Source organism: Pieris rapae, chromosome 13 (assembly GCF_905147795.1).
Source record: "Pieris rapae chromosome 13, ilPieRapa1.1, whole genome shotgun sequence".
Taxonomy (NCBI): Eukaryota; Metazoa; Arthropoda; class Insecta; order Lepidoptera; family Pieridae; genus Pieris; species Pieris rapae.
The window spans coordinates 2,960,875-2,980,174 of NC_059521.1; the positions used below are offsets into that span (position 1 = coordinate 2,960,875).

Sequence of the window (19,300 nt, forward strand, 5' to 3'; positions counted from 1 at the left end):
AAGTCCAAAAAGTTTTTTTAATTTGAACGATCTTGGAAAACTACACTATTCATTGTAAATCGGACAAAAATATTTCATAAGTGAAACGTATTCAGGATCGATTGATTTATATATATATATGTATATAATGTACTTTATGGCTAAGTACCGTCAAATTCCCGTTACTTGAGACAATATAACCTGTGACCATATAATTAATTCATCTGTGCCTACTGAGTACTTCCTGTGTTAACTGTTCTGTGAACAGTCAACAGCATGAAGATGAACGTTACGTCAATCTTAAATGTAAATAGTGACATGTGCTTTTATTTTGAAATTTACAATAAATATATTAATTACAAAATTTTTAAGGCATATTCTATATATAACATATTTATTATAATCAATTCTCTAAATTGGATTATAAAATGGAAGCAACAGAATTTGATGCTAGTCTCGGGGGAACAGAAAATCTTCCCAACACGGCTAATAGTTTTAAATTTGCGGCATCGAGAAGTATTGAAATAACTGCAATGACTGAAAGTATATTACGACCCAATAAAACAAAGCTGATATTTCAGTCATTGCCCGTTCATATGCGGCGTAGAGTAATGAGCCACAACTGTAAAAGATTACCTAGAAGACTGCGCGAGGGACACATGGAACAACTAAAGAAGAGTGGACTTCCACCTAAACAAAAGCGTCCCTCGAGAAAATACAGACGTCGGCCAGCAAACCTTCTAGAGGAATACACACGAAGACAAAGAAGAATTACATGGTTGGAAACTCATATTTGGCATGCTAAAAGATTTCATATGACTGAACGATGGGGTTTTCGATTAGCTTATAGACCTTGTGATAAGGCATTTAGAGCATGCTACAGAGCCACTTCAGCTCATTGTCTCCTCCAAGACATATCCTATTTTGTACCTATACTAATTAAAGGTTCGATTGAAAGTATAAAAAATATGTTTAGTTTACTTTGTAGTACAACCTGTGGATTAGGTGTTTCAGCTAAAGCTTTTATATCTGGAAATAGAGCTGGATCATTTGACATGTTTAAACCACAATCATACCCATTTGGATATATTGGAAAAGTTGAATTTCAATGGGTGTATACAAATGAGATCCCAGATCTCTTAATATTTGTTCATCCGTCACAAATTAAAGAAGTTGAGGCTTCTTTATCATCAATAATTCTTAATGAAGATTCAAAACCTTTAAATGATAGCAAAAGAATAAAATTATCACATGACTTATCTGACATTTCTATTGATGTATTATATGGACAATATAATCGATTTAGGCTGACTGGACCAAAAAGTCATGCTATCCTTACTCATTCTTTGAAAACTGTTCATAATAACAAATTATCGTCAGAATGGATTTGCAAAATTAAAAACTTTGATTTACATCTACAGGAAAAACATGAATATTGGTCAAATATTAATAATTTGTCCTCACCATCACAGTTACCCTCAAGAATAGTCATTGGTTTAATAGTTAAAGATCCTCGTTGGAGTCGGCCTAAAAAGAGAACCAAAGCAGAAGCTGTCTGTGCGCCTACAAATATAGAAATTTTAACTACTTTACCAAAATATGCATCCTCTTCACCCTTATGGCAAACTAATGTTCGAGAAATTATAAAGAAAAATGTAATCTCAAATGGAAAATTTATAGAACATGTCACTAAAACACATTTAGTGCCTGGAGAAACTAATGAAGATGATCCTGTATTACAAAATATTCCTGTTGTATTAATACAAAGACCTGGTTCACAAAATTCAACTTATAAAAAAATTGGTAAGTCAATATTGTTTTCATATATTTTTTTATATAAATTTTAATATATTTTTCTTAAATATAATTATTTTAATTTTTTAATAGGTTATGGCAGTGGGTGGGATATCATATTACCTTCAGGATATGGCCTTCCATTTTGGTTAACTCTCATAATGTTTGGTGCAAGACCCGGTGGTCTGCGAGAAACTGAACACTTGTCTCATGAAAAGGGGGAGACCTACTTGTGCCCAGATTCAAAATCTGGTACATTAGAGGAAGAAAGAATTGAACTACAATTAAAAGAATGTTATTTTAAGAGACCACCAAGTAAAAGAGTCAACTTTATTAAACTAGGTATTTTGAGCCCATTTCGGTGTCCCTGGGCAATATTATTACAAGATTGGAGTAATTGTGCCTGTGATAATTTTTTTATTTTGAGAGAAACAAATATTATTAATGAATTACAGGTTAGTTTAACGGTTCATGTTAATTTCTATGAACAATTTATTTTTCAGATTTTCTAAACAAATATATATTCAGACACTTATGTCAAACAATAATTTACAACTTTCCAAGTGTGCAGTTATATTTTATAGATAACTTGATTATGATCTTTCCATTATATAATATTATTTTATTCTACACATCTCTCCCATTTGCCTACTTACTTATTACATACATTATTTTCAGAACTGTTTAAAAAAGAAAACACCATTTATTACTTCATTTCCAAATAAAAATTTTTGTTTGGTAGCGGTTTATCTACAAACTGAAGGAAAAGGTCTTATAAAAGACCATGCAATAATATGTATGCCAAACTTTGGTGACTTTCAATTAAATAAAGTTCTGCAGGAACCACAACATGAAGATAAAAATGCTAAAGTAAGGAAAGAGAAACGACTAGAACATCGGAAATTATTGAAGAAAATAAGAAGAGCTCAGATAAAATTAAAGAAGAAGGTGACTCAATTAAGACATTTTATCTAACTTAACTCTAAATTGCATACTTATTTGGTTGTTAATAAATCCTATAGCATCTTTTTTATAGAACAACAAATATTATTTAATAGAAAATGAATTGTTTACTTTGTTATATTAGAAGTTATAAGACAAATTAATAGATGTGCTTCGATTTAATCCATGTTGTCTTCTCCATAACCCCTTATTAGTCAAAACAATTGTTTAAAATATTGAAATCTTATACATATATAATAATAAAAGTAATGTTAGGATTTTTTAAATCTAATTTTTTAAATCTAATTTTTTAAATTTTTTTTTTCAGAAAATTTCAAAACCAAAAACGAAATCTAGGGAACCTTCAGAATATGTGAAAAGTATGAGAGATCTGTGGTTGTCATCCTTTGACAGCGTAAGGCACGCATGTGTTAGGCAAACTATGGGTTATGTCACTAAGGGTGCATTTAGTTTCACCGAAGCTAAAGGTTGTGCAGTCGGATATATTGCATTTAATGCTCTTAAATATCTCATTGATAGTAAATTTAATAAAATTTTAGTACGAAATACGACTTCAAATAAATATAATGTAGCAAATATTCAGTTAATCAATAATATCTAAAACTATGTTGTTTTAATGTGTGACCTATAATTTATACATATATCTAAAACATGAATAAAAAATCCTGCTATGACTATGTAGTTTGTTTGGACCTTTGTTTCAGTAGATCAGTTATTATATAAGACGAAAAAAATAATTCAGGTATAACCTTCATATAAAATATACGGCTCTATAGTTAATGATATTATAAAAAAACAATACATACAAAACTAATGCATTTATTCCTTGAATTCGTCAATTCACAAAATCCACAATTACAAGCTATTCACACTGTGATAACATTGAATGATTTCCAGTCTTATATAATACTTAGTTGTCTATATAAGATATGCCGACATAGACTTACATACCGCAATGAGCAACAAATACTAGACTTTTCATTTGATTACAAATTTTTGTTGAAATGATGGCGTTGAAAACAGTTTTAAAAGTTTTTGTGTTTTGGAGGTAAAAATTACAACCTATGTAGTATAGATTTAATGTATTAAGCGAATCGTTTGGAAACTACCAAGATTAACAAATGACTTATTTCGAAGATCTTTACACACAGACAATAAAAATAATGTAATATATTCGCGTATTTTTTTTATTTAAATTTGTTGTATAAAGGAAACACCAAATTACTAGCTAATTATATTATAATACTGCGGAAATATACAGTCTCTATTAACCAAAGTTTTTCGCCATATACCTAAAAATGCGAAAATGCGACTCAAAAAATTTTTTTGTCTCCTTGAAGTAAGTAGGTTTTGATTGGCCATTCTGTATTCTAACAACTTTTATATAAACAACATTAGAACAATAATTTTACAATATTAAAACACGTTTAATTATCAGATTTACTTTAATTAGACAATTTTTTTGGATATTGTGTATGTTCGCCTTTATTGACACTCAAGTGAATGAGATGGTATTAGTGTGCAAGCGAGAGAGCACGACCATTTATTAGTTTAAACGTTTTAAGCCTGTTTGACGTGAACCTACACCAAAGCAACTACAGACTGTATTTCATTTACGCTTACTAAGAGCGGATTGCCATAGCTTATTCAATTAACTCTAAGGTTCTAGTCTCGGAGTAACAAAAAAAAAACAAATGAAATAATTGCCTATTTAATTATGAATATCATTTTAGCATCATTGGTATCAATCACAATCAAGTGTGATTATTGTATAATCAACTACCATCTATATCACTGTCTGTAAATGCTACATCGATTCAAATCTAAGATTTTTATAGAAAAATATCAAATGCGCTTTGTTTAGAAAAAATATGCCAACTCAATACTCTGGTATAGGGCATGATTTAATCATCACACTATCTAATAATTAAACGTTTTCTTTTGCATTACGCCTATACAACAAGCTACTCATAAACATACTATAAGCCACAATTAGCTAATATACCGACGAAAAAAATAAATGTGACTTATTAAATCTACACTACGTACGTTTACCCCTTAGGGAAAGATTTCGAGCCGAAGCTAAAACCATTTGAAACTATCCCAGGACCTTCGAGTTGAATATAAAGACTACGCTATGGATATTAGAACACTATATTTTGGATCGTTTCCTGGCGATTGCGTCTTCAACCGCTTTGAGCTGCTTGAGAAGTTCCTCTCTTCTCGACACCGACTTCTTTGCAGCTCCACCGCCGACTGGAGACGTCGCTGTGCGTTTTTTACCCGTTTCTATAATTAAAATAAATATATATATATATATATACAAATTAATCTAATTGTTTTTTTTATTCGTTTGTTAAATGTAGTATATATGTCGCAGCCAACTAGCTCAATCAACAGCCTAGCCGTTTAACTAACGGCCTGAAAGATGTTCCGCCAGTTGATCAAACAGCTAGGCAAATTACTTAGATTGCTGACGTTCCATTACTTGTCTAGCCTGCTCACCAGACAAGTAATGGAACGTTAAAGAATTTGGCATTAAAATTACTTTACTTTTTGGTAAAACATGTGTTATTAATATAGACTGTAATCTTTAGTCTATGGCATGATTTATTTTTTACTTACGTTCACATTGGACTAATAATAATGAATTAGGTTTAATCCAATATTTTATATATATAAAAACTGTATATACTATACACATTTCCATCTACCCTCATTAAAAGTTAAAAAAAAATTAAATACCTTTTTCACTAGATGCCTCCTTTTTGTTTGTGACTGTGACAGCTGCGGATAAGCCCGTTGACTTTGCGTTGAGTCTGCGAATATATAAAATAAATGTGTACAAAAAGTATAAAAACACAAAATGTCTAATGTTAAATGTCTGGTTAAGTGTAAACTGAGTTAGTTAAAAAAATTGTGTGTACCTATGTACACGTGTGAGGTTATTCTTCTAAAAAAAAAACGACGTATTTTGTAACGCGTACATCGTATAAATTCACACTTATATTTTTCCCTAACACGCCAAAAGAAGTTAAACTTTGAGAAATAGCACAACAAATTAATTCAAACCTCTTATGATATTAATGAAGTGTTTATAGTTTAAGCATTTTGATTCAATTTGAAATAACAAAAAATTCTAAAACTTGGACTTTTTATCAGCCATAGCCAAGTTTATAATAGCAACTTTTGTAACTTGTGCAAATTATGTTTGGGGCCATTAAAGTTATTTACTGTTGACGTAATCCACTTTCCCCTTATAGTGCTTACGGAATACTTGAACGGCCCATTTTGTTTTTGCGAAACTGAATTGGCTCTGGCTGAAAGATGGACACAGCATAAGATATATAGATACGAAATTCCTTGCAAATCCCACTTCTCTAAATACCATCAAACAAATACTACGACTTTTTTATTACTAACCAATAATGTATTATGGAGTTAATTAGCATAGCATATCTTAATATATATATTTCTTGTGTGCGTGTGTATGTGACTGAACTCCTCCTAAACGACTGGACCAATTTTGATGAAATTTTTTGTGTGTGTTCGTGGAGATTCGAGAATGGTTTAGATTCACAATTTTGTCCGCTGGACAATGTTTTTTTTAATTAATTAGTAGTTGTTGATTTTGGAATGTTTTACATTGGATCCGACAGACGGCGCTACCATCGCACTGTCAAATTTTAAATAATATTCGAATTTTAATTTTAGTCTGTCCCGAAATTTAAAAAAAGTTTTGTTATCATTGTGTTATTGTAGACCATGTGCTGGATCGTTAGATATTGTCATAACATTTGAATAATAATTTTCATCAAAATGGTCCAGAATGTTTTAGCTTATTAAAAAAAGTTTGAAATTTTCAAATTAAAGACGTATAGACAGGACAACGTCTGTCGGATCCGCTAGTTGTTATATGAAAATTTACCTTGGCCTGGCAGCGGCGTTAATCAACCTCGCGTGCCTCGCTCGTCGCGCTCCGGAACTGCCCGAAGATGACGACGAATGAGATTCACTTTCAGAATCGCTAGAAGATGTCGACGATTCTGTGAAGTTACAAAATCAAATTTAAAAAATATCAACTATACCTTTATAGTTGTATAATAGAATACTATTGATTTGTTTCAACTCATATAAATGTATTTACCAGAGCCAGAAGATGAAGAACGAGAATATTTCTTTCTATTCCGATTGCGACTGGAGGCTTTGCCCCGATTATAGGGATCTGGTTCATCCTGAAAACATAAGCTATAATAAGCGAAACGCGCCATAATTTAGAATTTTGTTTTCAATAACTAAGGCTAGATATTATTTAAAATTCTAGACATAGCGTTTATGACAAAAAATCATTGTTCAAATTTCGTCTCATACTATCCATCACATAACCCTAGTAGTTCCAGTAAAAATTCTGATTTTTTGAACCTTTGATATTTACAAATATTGTTTTTATATTTTTTGAAGAAATTAAATTAAAAATTGAAAATTGTTGAAAGCTTATTTTAATAAATTCCAAAAGTAAAAAAAATATTGTATTAAACAGCTGTCCTGATCAGAAAAGAAACAAAGATATGAACATACCATCGGTTCATAGGCCTACCTTGTGTCTGTGTGAGGCCGGGGCTGGTGGGTTAGCTGCGAGTTGCCTTGCAGCGGCAGGGGAAGGTGCACGACGCCGCGGGGCGGGAGGATTCATAGCCGTCGCACGCGCATTAGCCAATCGACGCTCACGAACTATTACCGATGGCGAAAGTCTGTGGGTAGTTTGGAATTTAGCGGGTAGTCGGTAGATTCGAAAAGCAAGGTGACCTCCTGTTAAAATATTTTATTCCACTTGGGGATCTATGCCAATGCATTTTCGAAAGACTTTTACGTGTTTTATTTAAAAAAAAAAACAGTTTTTCAAGAATCCGAAGAAATTCCTAAACAGCAGAGTCAACCCAACCCAACATTATAGGCGAATACGTTGGCTGGGGTATCCTGAGCGCATGGGCCAAGATCGGGCGGTGAAGGAGGCTTACTTAAGCCGGCCTAGTGGTCGACCTAGATACCGCTGGATCGACATAGTGGAGAAAGATTTGCTGCAGGTAAAAACCAGCAAATGGCGGGAGATGGCACAGGACGGAGGAAGTTTTTTATTTGGGTGGGCAACGGAGTGATTGAGGTTTTAAAACTTTTCTTTGGACCCAATCATATACCTTAATATAATTAAATTGGTTTTTCTATAGTCGCATATGGCCACACCCCAATTTGAAGAACAGAAATTCAACCGAAATTAAGTCACCTTACTTTTTAAAACGTTTCATATAAGTTAGTACTTAACATAACATAAATTACGACAGCAAACGAATCATGACGCTGACCGAGAGGATAACTAGAAATTATATTAAAACGGAAATGAATACGGCTAAATACAATATATTTAAAAGATCAGACGAAATAAAACGTAAGTAAAGTTTCTGCGACAAAACCTCTAGCTAGTCTAGCTAGAAAATATCACATTAAATTTATACGATCTTCAATACCTGGATTTAAATTAAAATAAATAATTTGCAAAACATACTAATACACTAACTACAATGCAACTACATGCAAATATATGTATGAAAAGTGTAACATAGGAGAACAAACCAATAGAATATATGTTGTTTCATTCCAACTAAAAAGAGACAACCAAGAAATTATAAAACAGACAGAGACAACTGTATTTCTAACAAGACGAAAACGACAACAGCAATTCTATTGGTCTCTTCCCTATCACTTTTCTACTAACCTTTGTCGGGAAGACGACGAGGCCCTTCTCTTGCGACGCGTGCCAGGCGTCCCAGAACTTCGCGAGCTGGAATTAGAAGAGCTGTAGGCCCAGGGGAGGCCGCAGGGGAATGGAGGACGCACACACAACAACATACACATATTCACGCACACATACACACAGCAGAGTAGCAGCGAACCCCAATGAGTGATCAAAAGCATGCAAGATAGTTTGAGAATCGTCAGTGTGATCACCGAAAGACCACGATTTGTTATGAAAGCGAAACCCGGCGAAGGGGAAGGGAAGCGGGGGAGAATTTACGAATTAATATCATAAATAGGAAAAAAAGGCGATTTTTAAACTTGAAAAGCACTCAAAGGGCTTTGAAGTTTAGAATCCATTGAATCTGATGCCTAATTGGACATTTTGGAATAATTAAAGAAAATCCTACAAAATTTGCGTGCATATATCAAACAGTGCAACATTTTTAACGTGCACAAAGCTCAAATATGTGTATACCTCGTTTGTTTACCAAAATAATTTCTTGTGACCCTCTATCAGTTGATAAAAATAAATTAATAAATTTGAACCAACAAAAATAAAAACAACTTTAATGGATATAAAAGCGAATTAAATATAGCAAAAACAAAGTAAGCGGCAATAGATTAGATAGAATTATATTATATAGCATTTTTTTTTAAATCAAATTATTGTCTGTCAGAAGACTGAAAGCACTAGGAACTTTAATTTATGTAAAACGATGTCATTAATTCGCAGTTATATCTATTCAAATAGTTATATTTAAATGTCAATCCAAATCACTCGAAGACCTAAACATTAGACACAAATAATACATACTAATTTCTCTTGGGTATCTACACTACACTACTACTATATATTTCTACATACATTGAAATATATAACTGCAAGTATTTTTACTGTTATATTGAATAATAAAAATACTCAAACAAAGTGCTATTAATCATTTACGCTGCCAGAACTTATGAATTCTATGATCTATGGATCAACCAAATAGTTTGGTATAAACATATTGGTTGTACACAACTAGGAAACTTGTGTAATCTGTGGTTAATAAATCTGTCAATAAACGCTCATAAGCTCATCAAGTAGTTTGTATTATTAAGCCATAGGAAGGATTATATTGTATTCCAAGCAAAAATAATATATGTACGGATTTTGTATTAGAAAAGCAAGCAGCAAATGTTTTCTCGTGTTATTGTTTGTCGGTGGGGTTTTAAACTCAACATTAATAATAATAAAATAGTTATACGAAAATATATTTCGTGAATGCAATAGTGAGCAGTAAAATTATTATTATTAGCAAATCGCTATACGTAAACTGTTTTTTAATAAAATATAATTTTAGATATGTTTACTAATTTGATTGTATCGACTTTTGTACGTAAGTAAACGATTATTGATATTATAATTAATAAAAAAAAATATATAAATTTATCTAAATTTGCTTACGTAATATTTCAACGTCCCCTTAGCCATATTGTAGTTCATCAAACTTAAATGTAATCACCAAATCTATCAAACCATTTTGACAGCGCAAAGACAAGATTTTGACATGAGATACGAAAAGAGACCTACAACTGACAGCTTTGAATTCTTTGATCGGTAATTTAAAGATTCCTATATATGCGATTATAAATATATCAAAAGTGCATACAACATACCTGGAGGACGAATAGCTATCACTAGATGGCGCCCTCCGCTTTCTGGCAGCGGGCTCGGCCCTCATCCAAGGATCGGCCCACTCGTCGCCACGCCCATCCCTCTCGCGTCTCTCCCTCCCCTCCCTGCCCTCGCGCCGTTCGACCTCTGCCCGTTGGACTATCACTTCGCGCGACGCACGAACGCGACGCTGATAAATTTATTACCATTTTATTTATGATTAAATTATTTGCTTAGATTATGTCCATAAACTAAATAAGCTTACTAGATTAATTATATATTACGAAAATAAAAATTACATGTCTATTATATTCTGACATATGTTTTAATTTTTCACTGAGAAATATTGTAATAGCAAATATTATTTTCTGATTTTCAACAATACCTTATGATGAGAAGGATCATCAGGCGGCACCCCATACTCTTCGAAATAGGGCGGCCGCTCAAAAGTACGTTCACGCTCAAAGCCACGCTCTCTCTCATAGTATCGCTCCCGTTCGTCAACCGCTCCACGAGGTAACCGACCACGAAATGGAGGTACACCATAACCTCCGCTGAAATATTACAATATGTATAATATATTGATTAGAAACTTATTCATGATGAGTGATGCATACAATATTACTCAATATGAAGACAATCCTATGCTGACATATCCTATCTACCCAATTTATAGATACGTTGCTGATCAGGCTTCGGTGACACAGGATGTGAACTTTTAGGGTCTAAGGTTTTTATGTGGAAATTGGTTTAATGGTGCTCCTAACAAACATTGTGGAAAACGAAAAACTTGACGATGGTGGAGTCTATTACCAGTTCTTCTCTTCCGTTCTAAAAGTTCTTTTGTGCACACGCAGGGTTCGAAAAACTTCAGGGATGCGAGTCGCTAAAGCTACTAAAGCCAACATTGTAGTAAGAAATACTATACAGAAATATTTCTCGTTATCACTATTACGATATTGTTAAATATGCGATATTTATAGCAATTATTATAGAAAGATTTATTTTATTGTGTTGGCTTATTGTCATATAAAATATATAGGGAACAGATTTTCAGCAAGGCTTTATCAAAATGCTACTTAGTCTTAAAAAAATAAACGTTATCTTTAGGAATTAATGAATACAATTTGTATGGCTGAACCACAAAAACAAATACATATAAAATGTTTCAAATAATTCGATAATATCAATTAGACAAGGAAGTCTCGCTGATGAAAAAGCATATTCAACGTCAAATTTGTCAAATAAATTCGTGTACGTAAATTAAACGTGCACGCGTAGACGCACCGATGCGTAAAACAAATGTTGTTTAAATAGAGTTTTATTTCTGATTATCTTCTCAAACAAACTTACCGATATGCTTCCGAATCTCGTGGCGGTGGCGCTTCGTGGATCGGGGGCGGTGAGGCGCCGACGGCCGCGGCCGCGTACGCCAACTCAGCGTCCGGGTCGTGAACTACGCCCCCAACAGATAGATGGAGCTTTTTCTCTTCGAAATCCATGTCTTGCTCTTTACGTTTGTTTGCTATTCGGAGCATCTGTAATAAAGCATATAATTTTATTTTCTTTTATAAGGCCTAGAAGCCTTTTTTTATCACTGAAATGTAATGAGGAGTATATCAGTTACTATAAGATATTCATCAAATGTTTCTTGTTATTAAACAAATATAATTTACGGCAAATAAAATCACTTTATACACCACGCCACACGAGTGTGAAACGTCACCAAAGACATCTCGCATCGACTTTAAGTCTTCGTCAACCGCACGCTTCTCGGTATTATGGGTATCTTTTAGCCCAAGATCTCTAACGACTTACTTTGGGAGCGCTGCCAAGAAACCCGGATTAGCTAGCAGATCAAGCGAAGGGATCACAAGAAGACGCTAGATTGGAACCTACAACGTACGCGAAAGCGTAGCCGACCTATTGAAACCTGGCCCGAACAGTTGCAGATGAGACAAAGAGAGCCGGAAAGACCAGGAGTCAGGTAAAATATGATGCGATGGAGACTCAAATAGAAGTTATAGAACATAAGTCAAGTTATATAGTTATAGTTAACGCACTAAAACAAGATAGATAGAAGTGAAGTCATGTCAATTGCCATAAGTTGAGATTAACTTTCTGAGTTTATTTATTATTTACCACTAATAATTAATATTTAAATTCCAACCTAGAAAATGGTTCAAGTTTCAATAAGTTCAGTTTAGTTTATTCCAAGAAATCCATATATTTGTCCTTTTTCGGTTGATAGGTCTGTGCCTGTCCGTTTATTTGTTCTCAATATAGCTTAAAAAGATACTAAATTTTTAGCATTGAAACTTACCTCTTTAGCAGTGCGCAGACCCCTTTCCCAGGCAGACTCTGGTGGGGCAACATCCCGGGGCGTAGCGGGGAACCCACCAGCGGGTACTCCACGAACCACCTCAAACATATTATAATTACCCTTGTCTGTCACACCAGGGTGGAGGAATCTGGCAAGAGTAAAACAGAAAATATATAAGAATATGAGTTGATAAAGAAATATTGTTATTATTTTCTCCTCTTCATAGGTTAGGAGTTCAGTCGTCTCTGTCTATATAAATAGTTATAACTTATTGAAATATAATGATTATAAGTTATTCACAATAACCACCAAAACACAGATGTTTATATTCCTAATGATAAGTAATACACAGATTTCTTTCTATGTTTGATATCGAATATATTTTTAAATATAATAAATTTTTTAAGTCTGTTTTTTTCTTTTATACAAAAAAAATATAACCTCTGTGTATCAAGTTACCATGCTTAAAATATATCTATTTTTTATATTGATATGTGTACAAAATTACCAACGTGAATAGATGATTTAAAAATATTTGCATTACATATTAATGAGTTCACTTTTAAAAACTACCTGCAACTAACGCCCCAAGTACAGGCTCCCCTCGAGAAGAATCTGCAGACAGGTTTAGGCTCACTTTCTTCAGGTCGTCGTTCAGCTTCATCTGAGACTTCACCCTCTTCCAATGAGGAACCACGAGAACGCTTACCTGGCTTCAATTCCTCTTCTGTAAGTGGTAAAAAGAAATACTAATCAATAAATAGAAAGTAAACTACACAATTTTGGAAAGATTTTTCTCTAAATGTAAACTTACAAACACAACCAAAAATTAGAAATTTCTTCTAAAATATATATTTTTATATTGTAACAAGTCAAACCCTATATAAAGTGTTTTGTATCTTTTTATGTTATTTATTAAATACCTTTTTCAGCAACCTGGTCATCAATATCACCATTGGATTGATCCTTGGGTTTTGGCTCAACACATTCACCTTCTTCCGCTTCAAAGTCCAATTGTTCTTCTGCATCTTCAGTGTTACTTATTTTCTCTTGTGGTACCTTGTAAGTCAAATAGAGTTGAGCTATTCAATTTATTCAAATGGATGTTCAATACATTAATGTGTTTACATTTAAATTATTATATAAAAAATCCTTTTTCTCAAATTTGAGTTGACACTTAAGTTGTTTCTAAGATATTAAACCTTGTTTAGATTCATTTGTTAAAAAGTTTATTTCATTTAAAAAATGTAATAATTAATTCATACCTTATCCATTTTATGTGTTTCCTTGTCTTTTTCATACCTTGGTGAGGGTTCTCCATTAATTATTTCCTGCTTCTTAGATTTTGGCTAAAAATTTTAGTTTGATTATTAGCCAAAATTTTTATGAAAATAAATTATTTATTCAAACAAACTCCATTGATCCACATCCATAATTTAAGAACTTTGAAATGACTTTTAGAATGGATGAATTTATATTGTTAGGTTAGACAATGCAAACAATATTAAGGCCTTCGGCCTGGATTTAAAACAACTAATGTATATACAACACCGGTAGCAATAATATTTTAAATTAAGCAATAACCAAATCTGAAGTAGACATCAAATGTGTATATTAATTGTAGCTACAATTTCGATATAAGAGAAACACACCACTGAACAAATTATGTACAAGTGTGTTTTTGAAAATGAATCATGGCTGTAAAAAGACATTTGGAAAAAGATTTTATGTGATATTTATTATTAACATACCTTTGACGACTTTTCATCAGCAGAATCCAAGTCTGACACATCAGATAAATCTTCATGGCTTATGCTCTTTTCCTTACTTTCTAGTTTATTACTAGCTTCAGATTTCCTATCCTCTTGGTCAGATTCCATTTCCCCTAAAATAATTTGGATTTTAGTTAAACATTTCAAGAAAAACACATACTATACTATTTGCATAATGATTACATAGTTTATGCTTATACCCTAATAAACATTTAATTCATCCAGAATCCAGAAAGATCATCAACTATCTTGTTTCAAATACACAAGAGTTAATTTGATACTAATTTTTTTTTTGCTTTAAGCTATATCTGATAAGACTACAGATATTAACTTAATCTCAAAGAAATTAAACATTAATATTATCGTTTAAAATAACTGAGCATAAGTTATATAAACATATTTACCATCAGAAATTTCCTCAGTATCCTTAGGATTTGTTCTTTTATTATAAGTAGAACTTCTACTTGATTGGCTAGATTCTGATTGGCTTCTCTCCCTTGGTACAGAAACCATTTTCTGTTCTGCCTTTGTGTGTCTTCTCCATTTATCTTTATTTTCCCATTCATTATTGCTAACTACTGGTCTTTGAGGTGATAATGAAGTCCTATCTGGCGAGGGTGACGAAGAACGAGGCTGTGATTCATTATTTCTAGGAGATGTTGCTTGAGAGGCAGAATCAGGTGAAACTGGTTGGGACCTTGTGACTGATTTGGCAGAACTACTGCTTTGAGGTGTTTTAGGCCCTGAAGAATATTGTTCTGGGCGTTCTGGAGAATCTATATTTGAGCCTACATCACTCGGTGATTTAGGAGCATCGGGAGATTTTGGTCCAGCTGGAGAAGCTGGGGCTGAGTTTTCAGGAGAATTTATATCTGAATGTGCTCCACTCAGGTTATCTGGTGATGGTGGCTTAGTACTAAGTGACCTTTCAGGAGATGGAGACCTACTGTTGGGAGATGGGGAGCGAGGGTTGCAATTTTTTGTTGGAGTTGGTGACTGTGGAGGTGATTTGAGATCTCTTTTAGAACTCCCTGATGATGAACTTCTCCTGCTTCTACTCTTAGAACTTGAACTACTACTGCTTGAGGTTGATTGTGTATCACCAGCATCTCTAGAATCTTCTGAATCCATGCCTGCAAGATAAATTATGAAGGAAGATTTGTACTAATACTCTACTATTTTGACCCTTCCTAAACAAGCACAACTTAAATACTGTGTAAAATAGTAGTAAGTAAATTAAAGCAAAAGAAAAAAATACTTTAAAACAAAATTAATGTAAATTGTGTTTAAGTGAGCTTCATGGATTAGTTGTTGCTGAATCTCTGTACAGTAACGTAAGTACTTCTGAAAAAACACTGTTATGACCAAGAGTTCACTTTATTGTAGTTTACTAGGTCTGATGTATGTAGAGACACATCTAGCCTTACCTTAGAGTGGACGCCTCGAAGCCAGTTTCGGTGGCACTTTACACTTTTCATTTTTACGACTTTTTAACTTTTTATTCACAACACAAAACGAAACTCAGGTCTGTCACATACATTCGTGAAAACTTTTAACTTTCTAGTAAACGATAACTGACGAAAACTTATTGAAATCAACACTACTTCAACATGGCTGTGATACAGGAGGAAATATATAATAACATAATAAATAATCACTTTTTATAACTTCCGATATCATAACTTACGCCCTTACCTTAACTTAGGAAGAATAGGCGAAAAATTCTTGAGGTTAATAAAGAAAATTATAATTAAAAATCTTCAATTTGCGTCGATCGCCTTTTCTCATAGCTTCGCAGCAATCAACTACATAGATTATAGAAGAGTATACTCGATCTATCATGAAAATATAGATAATAAACTATACGTACCGTAAACGTGATACAGATCAGTAGCGGTAAATCACAAGCCAACATCAACTTTTATTAAACGTGTTATGATTACGAATGGATATTTCCAGTATTATAAGTTTTCATAATAACGGTTGCCGTTTGCGCTGGATTTTTTCATTTAATTCTTTAAGTTAAAGAACGCATACGCATTTCATTTATTAAGCACTATTCGGCACCTGTGTAAAAAAACTATCATAGACAGTATGATCGAATAACTTTAGCCTGCCCTTTAGGCAAATTAAAAAAAGATGTCACTTTTTAGGCGGGAAACTGAACCATGCAAAATTGGAGATAGATTTTTAATTAAAATTGATATCATTGAACTTGGTGTTGTAAGTTTCTGAATAATAATATTTTTAAATACCTGTCCAATTACTTACTAAAATACATTCAATCTAAAGACATAATCACCTTTCGATTAGTAATATTATGATGGATCAGGCGCTTGATGAAAATATTTCCGAAAACGATGAAGAAGAAAGTTTTTTCCAAGATGTAGATATATTACAAAAACATGGAATCAATGTAGCCGACATTAAAAAACTGAAAGGTGCGGGAATTTGTACGATAAAAGGTATCCAAATGTCAACAAAGAAAAAATTATCTAATATAAAAGGGTTTTCGGATACGAAAGTAGAAAAAATAAAGGAAGCATGTCTCAAAGTAGTTACTCTCGGATTTATGACAGCACTGGAAGTTAGCGATAGACGAAAACAAGTGTTTAAAATAAGTACTGGCAGCAGTGAACTTGAGTAAGAAACATCAGTTATATCATATGGGGCCGTTCATAAACTACGTTCGCATACAAGGGGGGAGGGGTCTGGCCGAGTGTGACAAGATGTGACAAGGGGGGAGGGGGGGTATAGGGCAGCGTGACGTTCGCCGTTTATTACATGTCATGAGCGCTCACAACGGGTTTCTTTGTTTTTCCAATACTTGAGAGAGTAACGTTTCCACGTACCCTGCGCTCTCGATTCAGTAACAAATGAAAATACTATTTCTCTAGAATTTATCATACTCAGTAGGGGGGGGGGGGGTCTTAGTTTTTGTGACGAAATATTTCTAGGGGGGGTCACAAAAAGTGTGACACAACGTGACAATGGGGGGGGGAGGCGGTCGAAAAAAGCTGATTTCAGTGTGACGTATTTTATGAACGGCCCCTATGTACAAAATATTATTTATCTTAATTGTAAGTGAAGTAACTTTTTTCCTCCTCATCTCCTATTAATATTATTATTAAATTTTTACTGTTTAAGCAAGCTCCTTGCGGGTGGCATAGAGTCGATGGCTATAACAGAAGTATTTGGTGAATTTAGAACTGGCAAAACACAACTGTCACATACACTATGTGTTACCACGCAAATTCCTAATGGTAGCTATTGCGGTGGGAAGGTCATGTTCCTTGATACAGAGCATACCTTGTATCCTTTTGTAATTTTAAAACGCTAGCTTTTAAACATAGATATAATTTCCAGGGATTCGTACTGGATGAAATATTAAAAAAAATTAAAAATAAAATTAAGCAATTCTTTCTTTTCATTAATTAGATTCATATGTCATATTAACAATATATTTCTTTAATAAAGAAACAGTCGCCCCGACAGGTTAAGGCCGATAGCAGATAGATTTAATTTAGATCAAAATGGCGTATTGGATAATGTTTTGTATGCACGAGCTTATACTTCCGAACATCAGGTAATTTCTAGCCGAGTATTATTTCTTTATTTCGTAATCATACAGCTAACATAAATTATAGTATAACAATATATATTTTTAATTTTGCAAAATGGCAAATTTTAGTGCTAGTAATATCTATTGACTTAACATAGAAAATACTAATTTATGATGTGAAATAATTCATACTTAAAAAAACTAACAACCTTATACAGAATTGATAACATATAAAACTAATATAATATTTGAATACGCCTGACCATATCTTGTGCATAAGATTAACTAAGTTAATTGTCGCAGGCGGAATTACTAGATTTTGTTGCCGCGAAATTTCATGAAGAGGCGGGAGTTTTCAAACTCCTCATTATCGACTCCATAATGGCCCTATTTAGGGTTGACTTCTCTGGGCGTGGAGAACTAGCAGACCGACAACAGAAGTTAGCTCAAGTTCTTTCTAGATTACAGAAGGTTCGTTAAATATGTTAATAAGTACGTGTGTTACTGATTTAAATACTTTACTTTTTGTACCATCACAATTTTTGATATCAGCGATATTAAGAACTATATGTAATTGCGCAAATTGAAATCAGCCTAGCTGGCTGTGCAACAATGGAGTTTTTTCCTATAATATATATTATATACTCATGCCAAGAATACATAAGAATCCTTGTAAAAAAACTGAACGTTTAAAACGCAAAATTACGGGGTGTTTTAGGCTGAAGACCTATAAAGTAGACTAGTAGGAATATAATATCGGGTATCATAAAACCAACGTGATTTCAACCATTTCGACGTTCGAAGATACAAGTTTATATTTAATAGGTTTTAACTTGAGTAGTGGTATGAATTTTATCACTTTGGGTCGTAGACAGCAATGTTTAATCAACCAAGCGCGTGTTAATAATAGATAATAGCATCCGGGTACGTATTGCCTCTCAATTAAAGAAACCGGATATGATAATTTAAAAAAAATAAATCGCCATAAATCAACGTCTAATAAAATAATTTTGTTTTTTATAAACGTTTAAATGTATATTATGACTCTTATTATTCATTCAGATATCTGAAGAATACAACGTAGCGGTATTTATTACAAATCAGATGACGTCCGATCCTGGGGCTACTTTATCCTTTCAGGCAGACCCCAAAAAGCCTATTGGGGGCAACATTTTAGCCCATGCATCTACTACAAGAATATCCCTACGAAAAGGTCGAGGTGAGAATCGTATCGCAAAAATATACGATTCTCCAGATTTGCCTGAGAGCGAAGCAACGTTCTCAATTACGAGTGGAGGGGTCGCGGATGCTAAAGATTAGACAACTGTGTAATATTTTTATAAGCAATATAATAAAGCCGGAATAGTCTTGGTTACAGGAAGACTTATTTACAGTTTTTACTTATAAATTCTCTGCAGTGATTGAATAATTTGTTTTAATAAGTACATCGGCATCAC

General features: G+C 33.3%; 3 protein-coding genes across 6 annotated transcripts; 2 read left to right on the forward strand and 1 right to left on the reverse strand.

Annotated features, from left to right (window-relative positions):
• The first annotated feature begins 222 nt into the window (after window positions 1-222).
• LOC111003755 (ribonucleases P/MRP protein subunit POP1) lies at window positions 223-3,410 on the forward strand. Its single transcript, XM_022274431.2, has 4 exons — window positions 223-1,782; window positions 1,867-2,228; window positions 2,452-2,721; window positions 3,044-3,410. Exons 1-4 carry the CDS (start codon window positions 408-410, stop codon window positions 3,335-3,337), a joined length of 2,301 nt encoding a protein of 766 aa, XP_022130123.2. The 5' UTR covers window positions 223-407; the 3' UTR covers window positions 3,338-3,410.
• A 129-nt stretch (window positions 3,411-3,539) lies between these two features.
• On the reverse strand, window positions 3,540-16,082 carry LOC111003726 (zinc finger CCCH domain-containing protein 18). 4 transcript variants are annotated; one of them, XM_022274386.2, is made up of 16 exons: window positions 15,977-16,082; window positions 14,686-15,414; window positions 14,261-14,394; window positions 13,775-13,858; window positions 13,433-13,568; window positions 13,083-13,236; window positions 12,510-12,657; window positions 11,540-11,724; window positions 10,572-10,740; window positions 10,189-10,376; window positions 8,507-8,572; window positions 7,334-7,487; window positions 6,884-6,971; window positions 6,665-6,782; window positions 5,482-5,555; window positions 3,540-5,025 (listed from the first exon to the last, which is right to left on the reverse strand). In XM_022274386.2, the coding sequence occupies exons 2-16, from the start codon at window positions 15,410-15,412 to the stop codon at window positions 4,889-4,891; spliced, it is 2,562 nt and encodes an 853-aa protein (XP_022130078.2). In that variant the 5' UTR covers window positions 15,413-15,414; window positions 15,977-16,082; the 3' UTR covers window positions 3,540-4,888. The 4 variants fall into 4 exon arrangements, with proteins under 4 accessions (XP_022130078.2, XP_022130076.2, XP_022130077.2 ...); XM_022274384.2 differs by having other exon boundaries at window positions 8,507-8,587; XM_022274385.2 differs by lacking the exon at window positions 15,977-16,082 and adding an exon at window positions 15,709-15,970 and having other exon boundaries at window positions 8,507-8,587.
• A 409-nt stretch (window positions 16,083-16,491) lies between these two features.
• On the forward strand, window positions 16,492-19,213 carry LOC111003751 (meiotic recombination protein DMC1/LIM15 homolog). Its single transcript, XM_022274424.2, has 5 exons — window positions 16,492-16,924; window positions 17,429-17,593; window positions 17,765-17,867; window positions 18,147-18,314; window positions 18,906-19,213. The coding sequence occupies exons 1-5, from the start codon at window positions 16,602-16,604 to the stop codon at window positions 19,161-19,163; spliced, it is 1,017 nt and encodes a 338-aa protein (XP_022130116.1). The 5' UTR covers window positions 16,492-16,601; the 3' UTR covers window positions 19,164-19,213.
• The last annotated feature ends 87 nt before the right edge of the window (window positions 19,214-19,300 follow it).

Bases quoted from the DNA above. Each gene is read 5' to 3' on its own strand.
- LOC111003755 (XM_022274431.2), top strand. From the start codon at position 408: ATGGAAGCAACAGAATTTGATGCTAGTCTCGGGGGAACAGAAAATCTT. The intron at 1,783-1,866 runs GTAAGTCAATAT...ATTTTTTAATAG, and splicing joins TTCAACTTATAAAAAAATTG to GTTATGGCAGTGGGTGGGAT. The intron at 2,722-3,043 runs GTGACTCAATTA...TTTTTTTTTCAG, and splicing joins AGATAAAATTAAAGAAGAAG to AAAATTTCAAAACCAAAAAC.
- LOC111003726 (XM_022274384.2), bottom strand. From the start codon at position 15,412: ATGGATTCAGAAGATTCTAGAGATGCTGGTGATACACAATCAACCTCA. The intron at 6,783-6,883 runs GTAAATACATTT...GTAACTTCACAG, and splicing joins TTCTTCATCTTCTGGCTCTG to AATCGTCGACATCTTCTAGC. The intron at 5,026-5,481 runs GTATTTAATTTT...TTTTAATTATAG, and splicing joins GGAGGCATCTAGTGAAAAAG to AAACGGGTAAAAAACGCACA.
- LOC111003751 (XM_022274424.2), top strand. From the start codon at position 16,602: ATGATGGATCAGGCGCTTGATGAAAATATTTCCGAAAACGATGAAGAA. The intron at 16,925-17,428 runs GTAAGAAACATC...TTACTGTTTAAG, and splicing joins ACTGGCAGCAGTGAACTTGA to CAAGCTCCTTGCGGGTGGCA. The intron at 17,594-17,764 runs GTATCCTTTTGT...ATAAAGAAACAG, and splicing joins CTTGATACAGAGCATACCTT to TCGCCCCGACAGGTTAAGGC.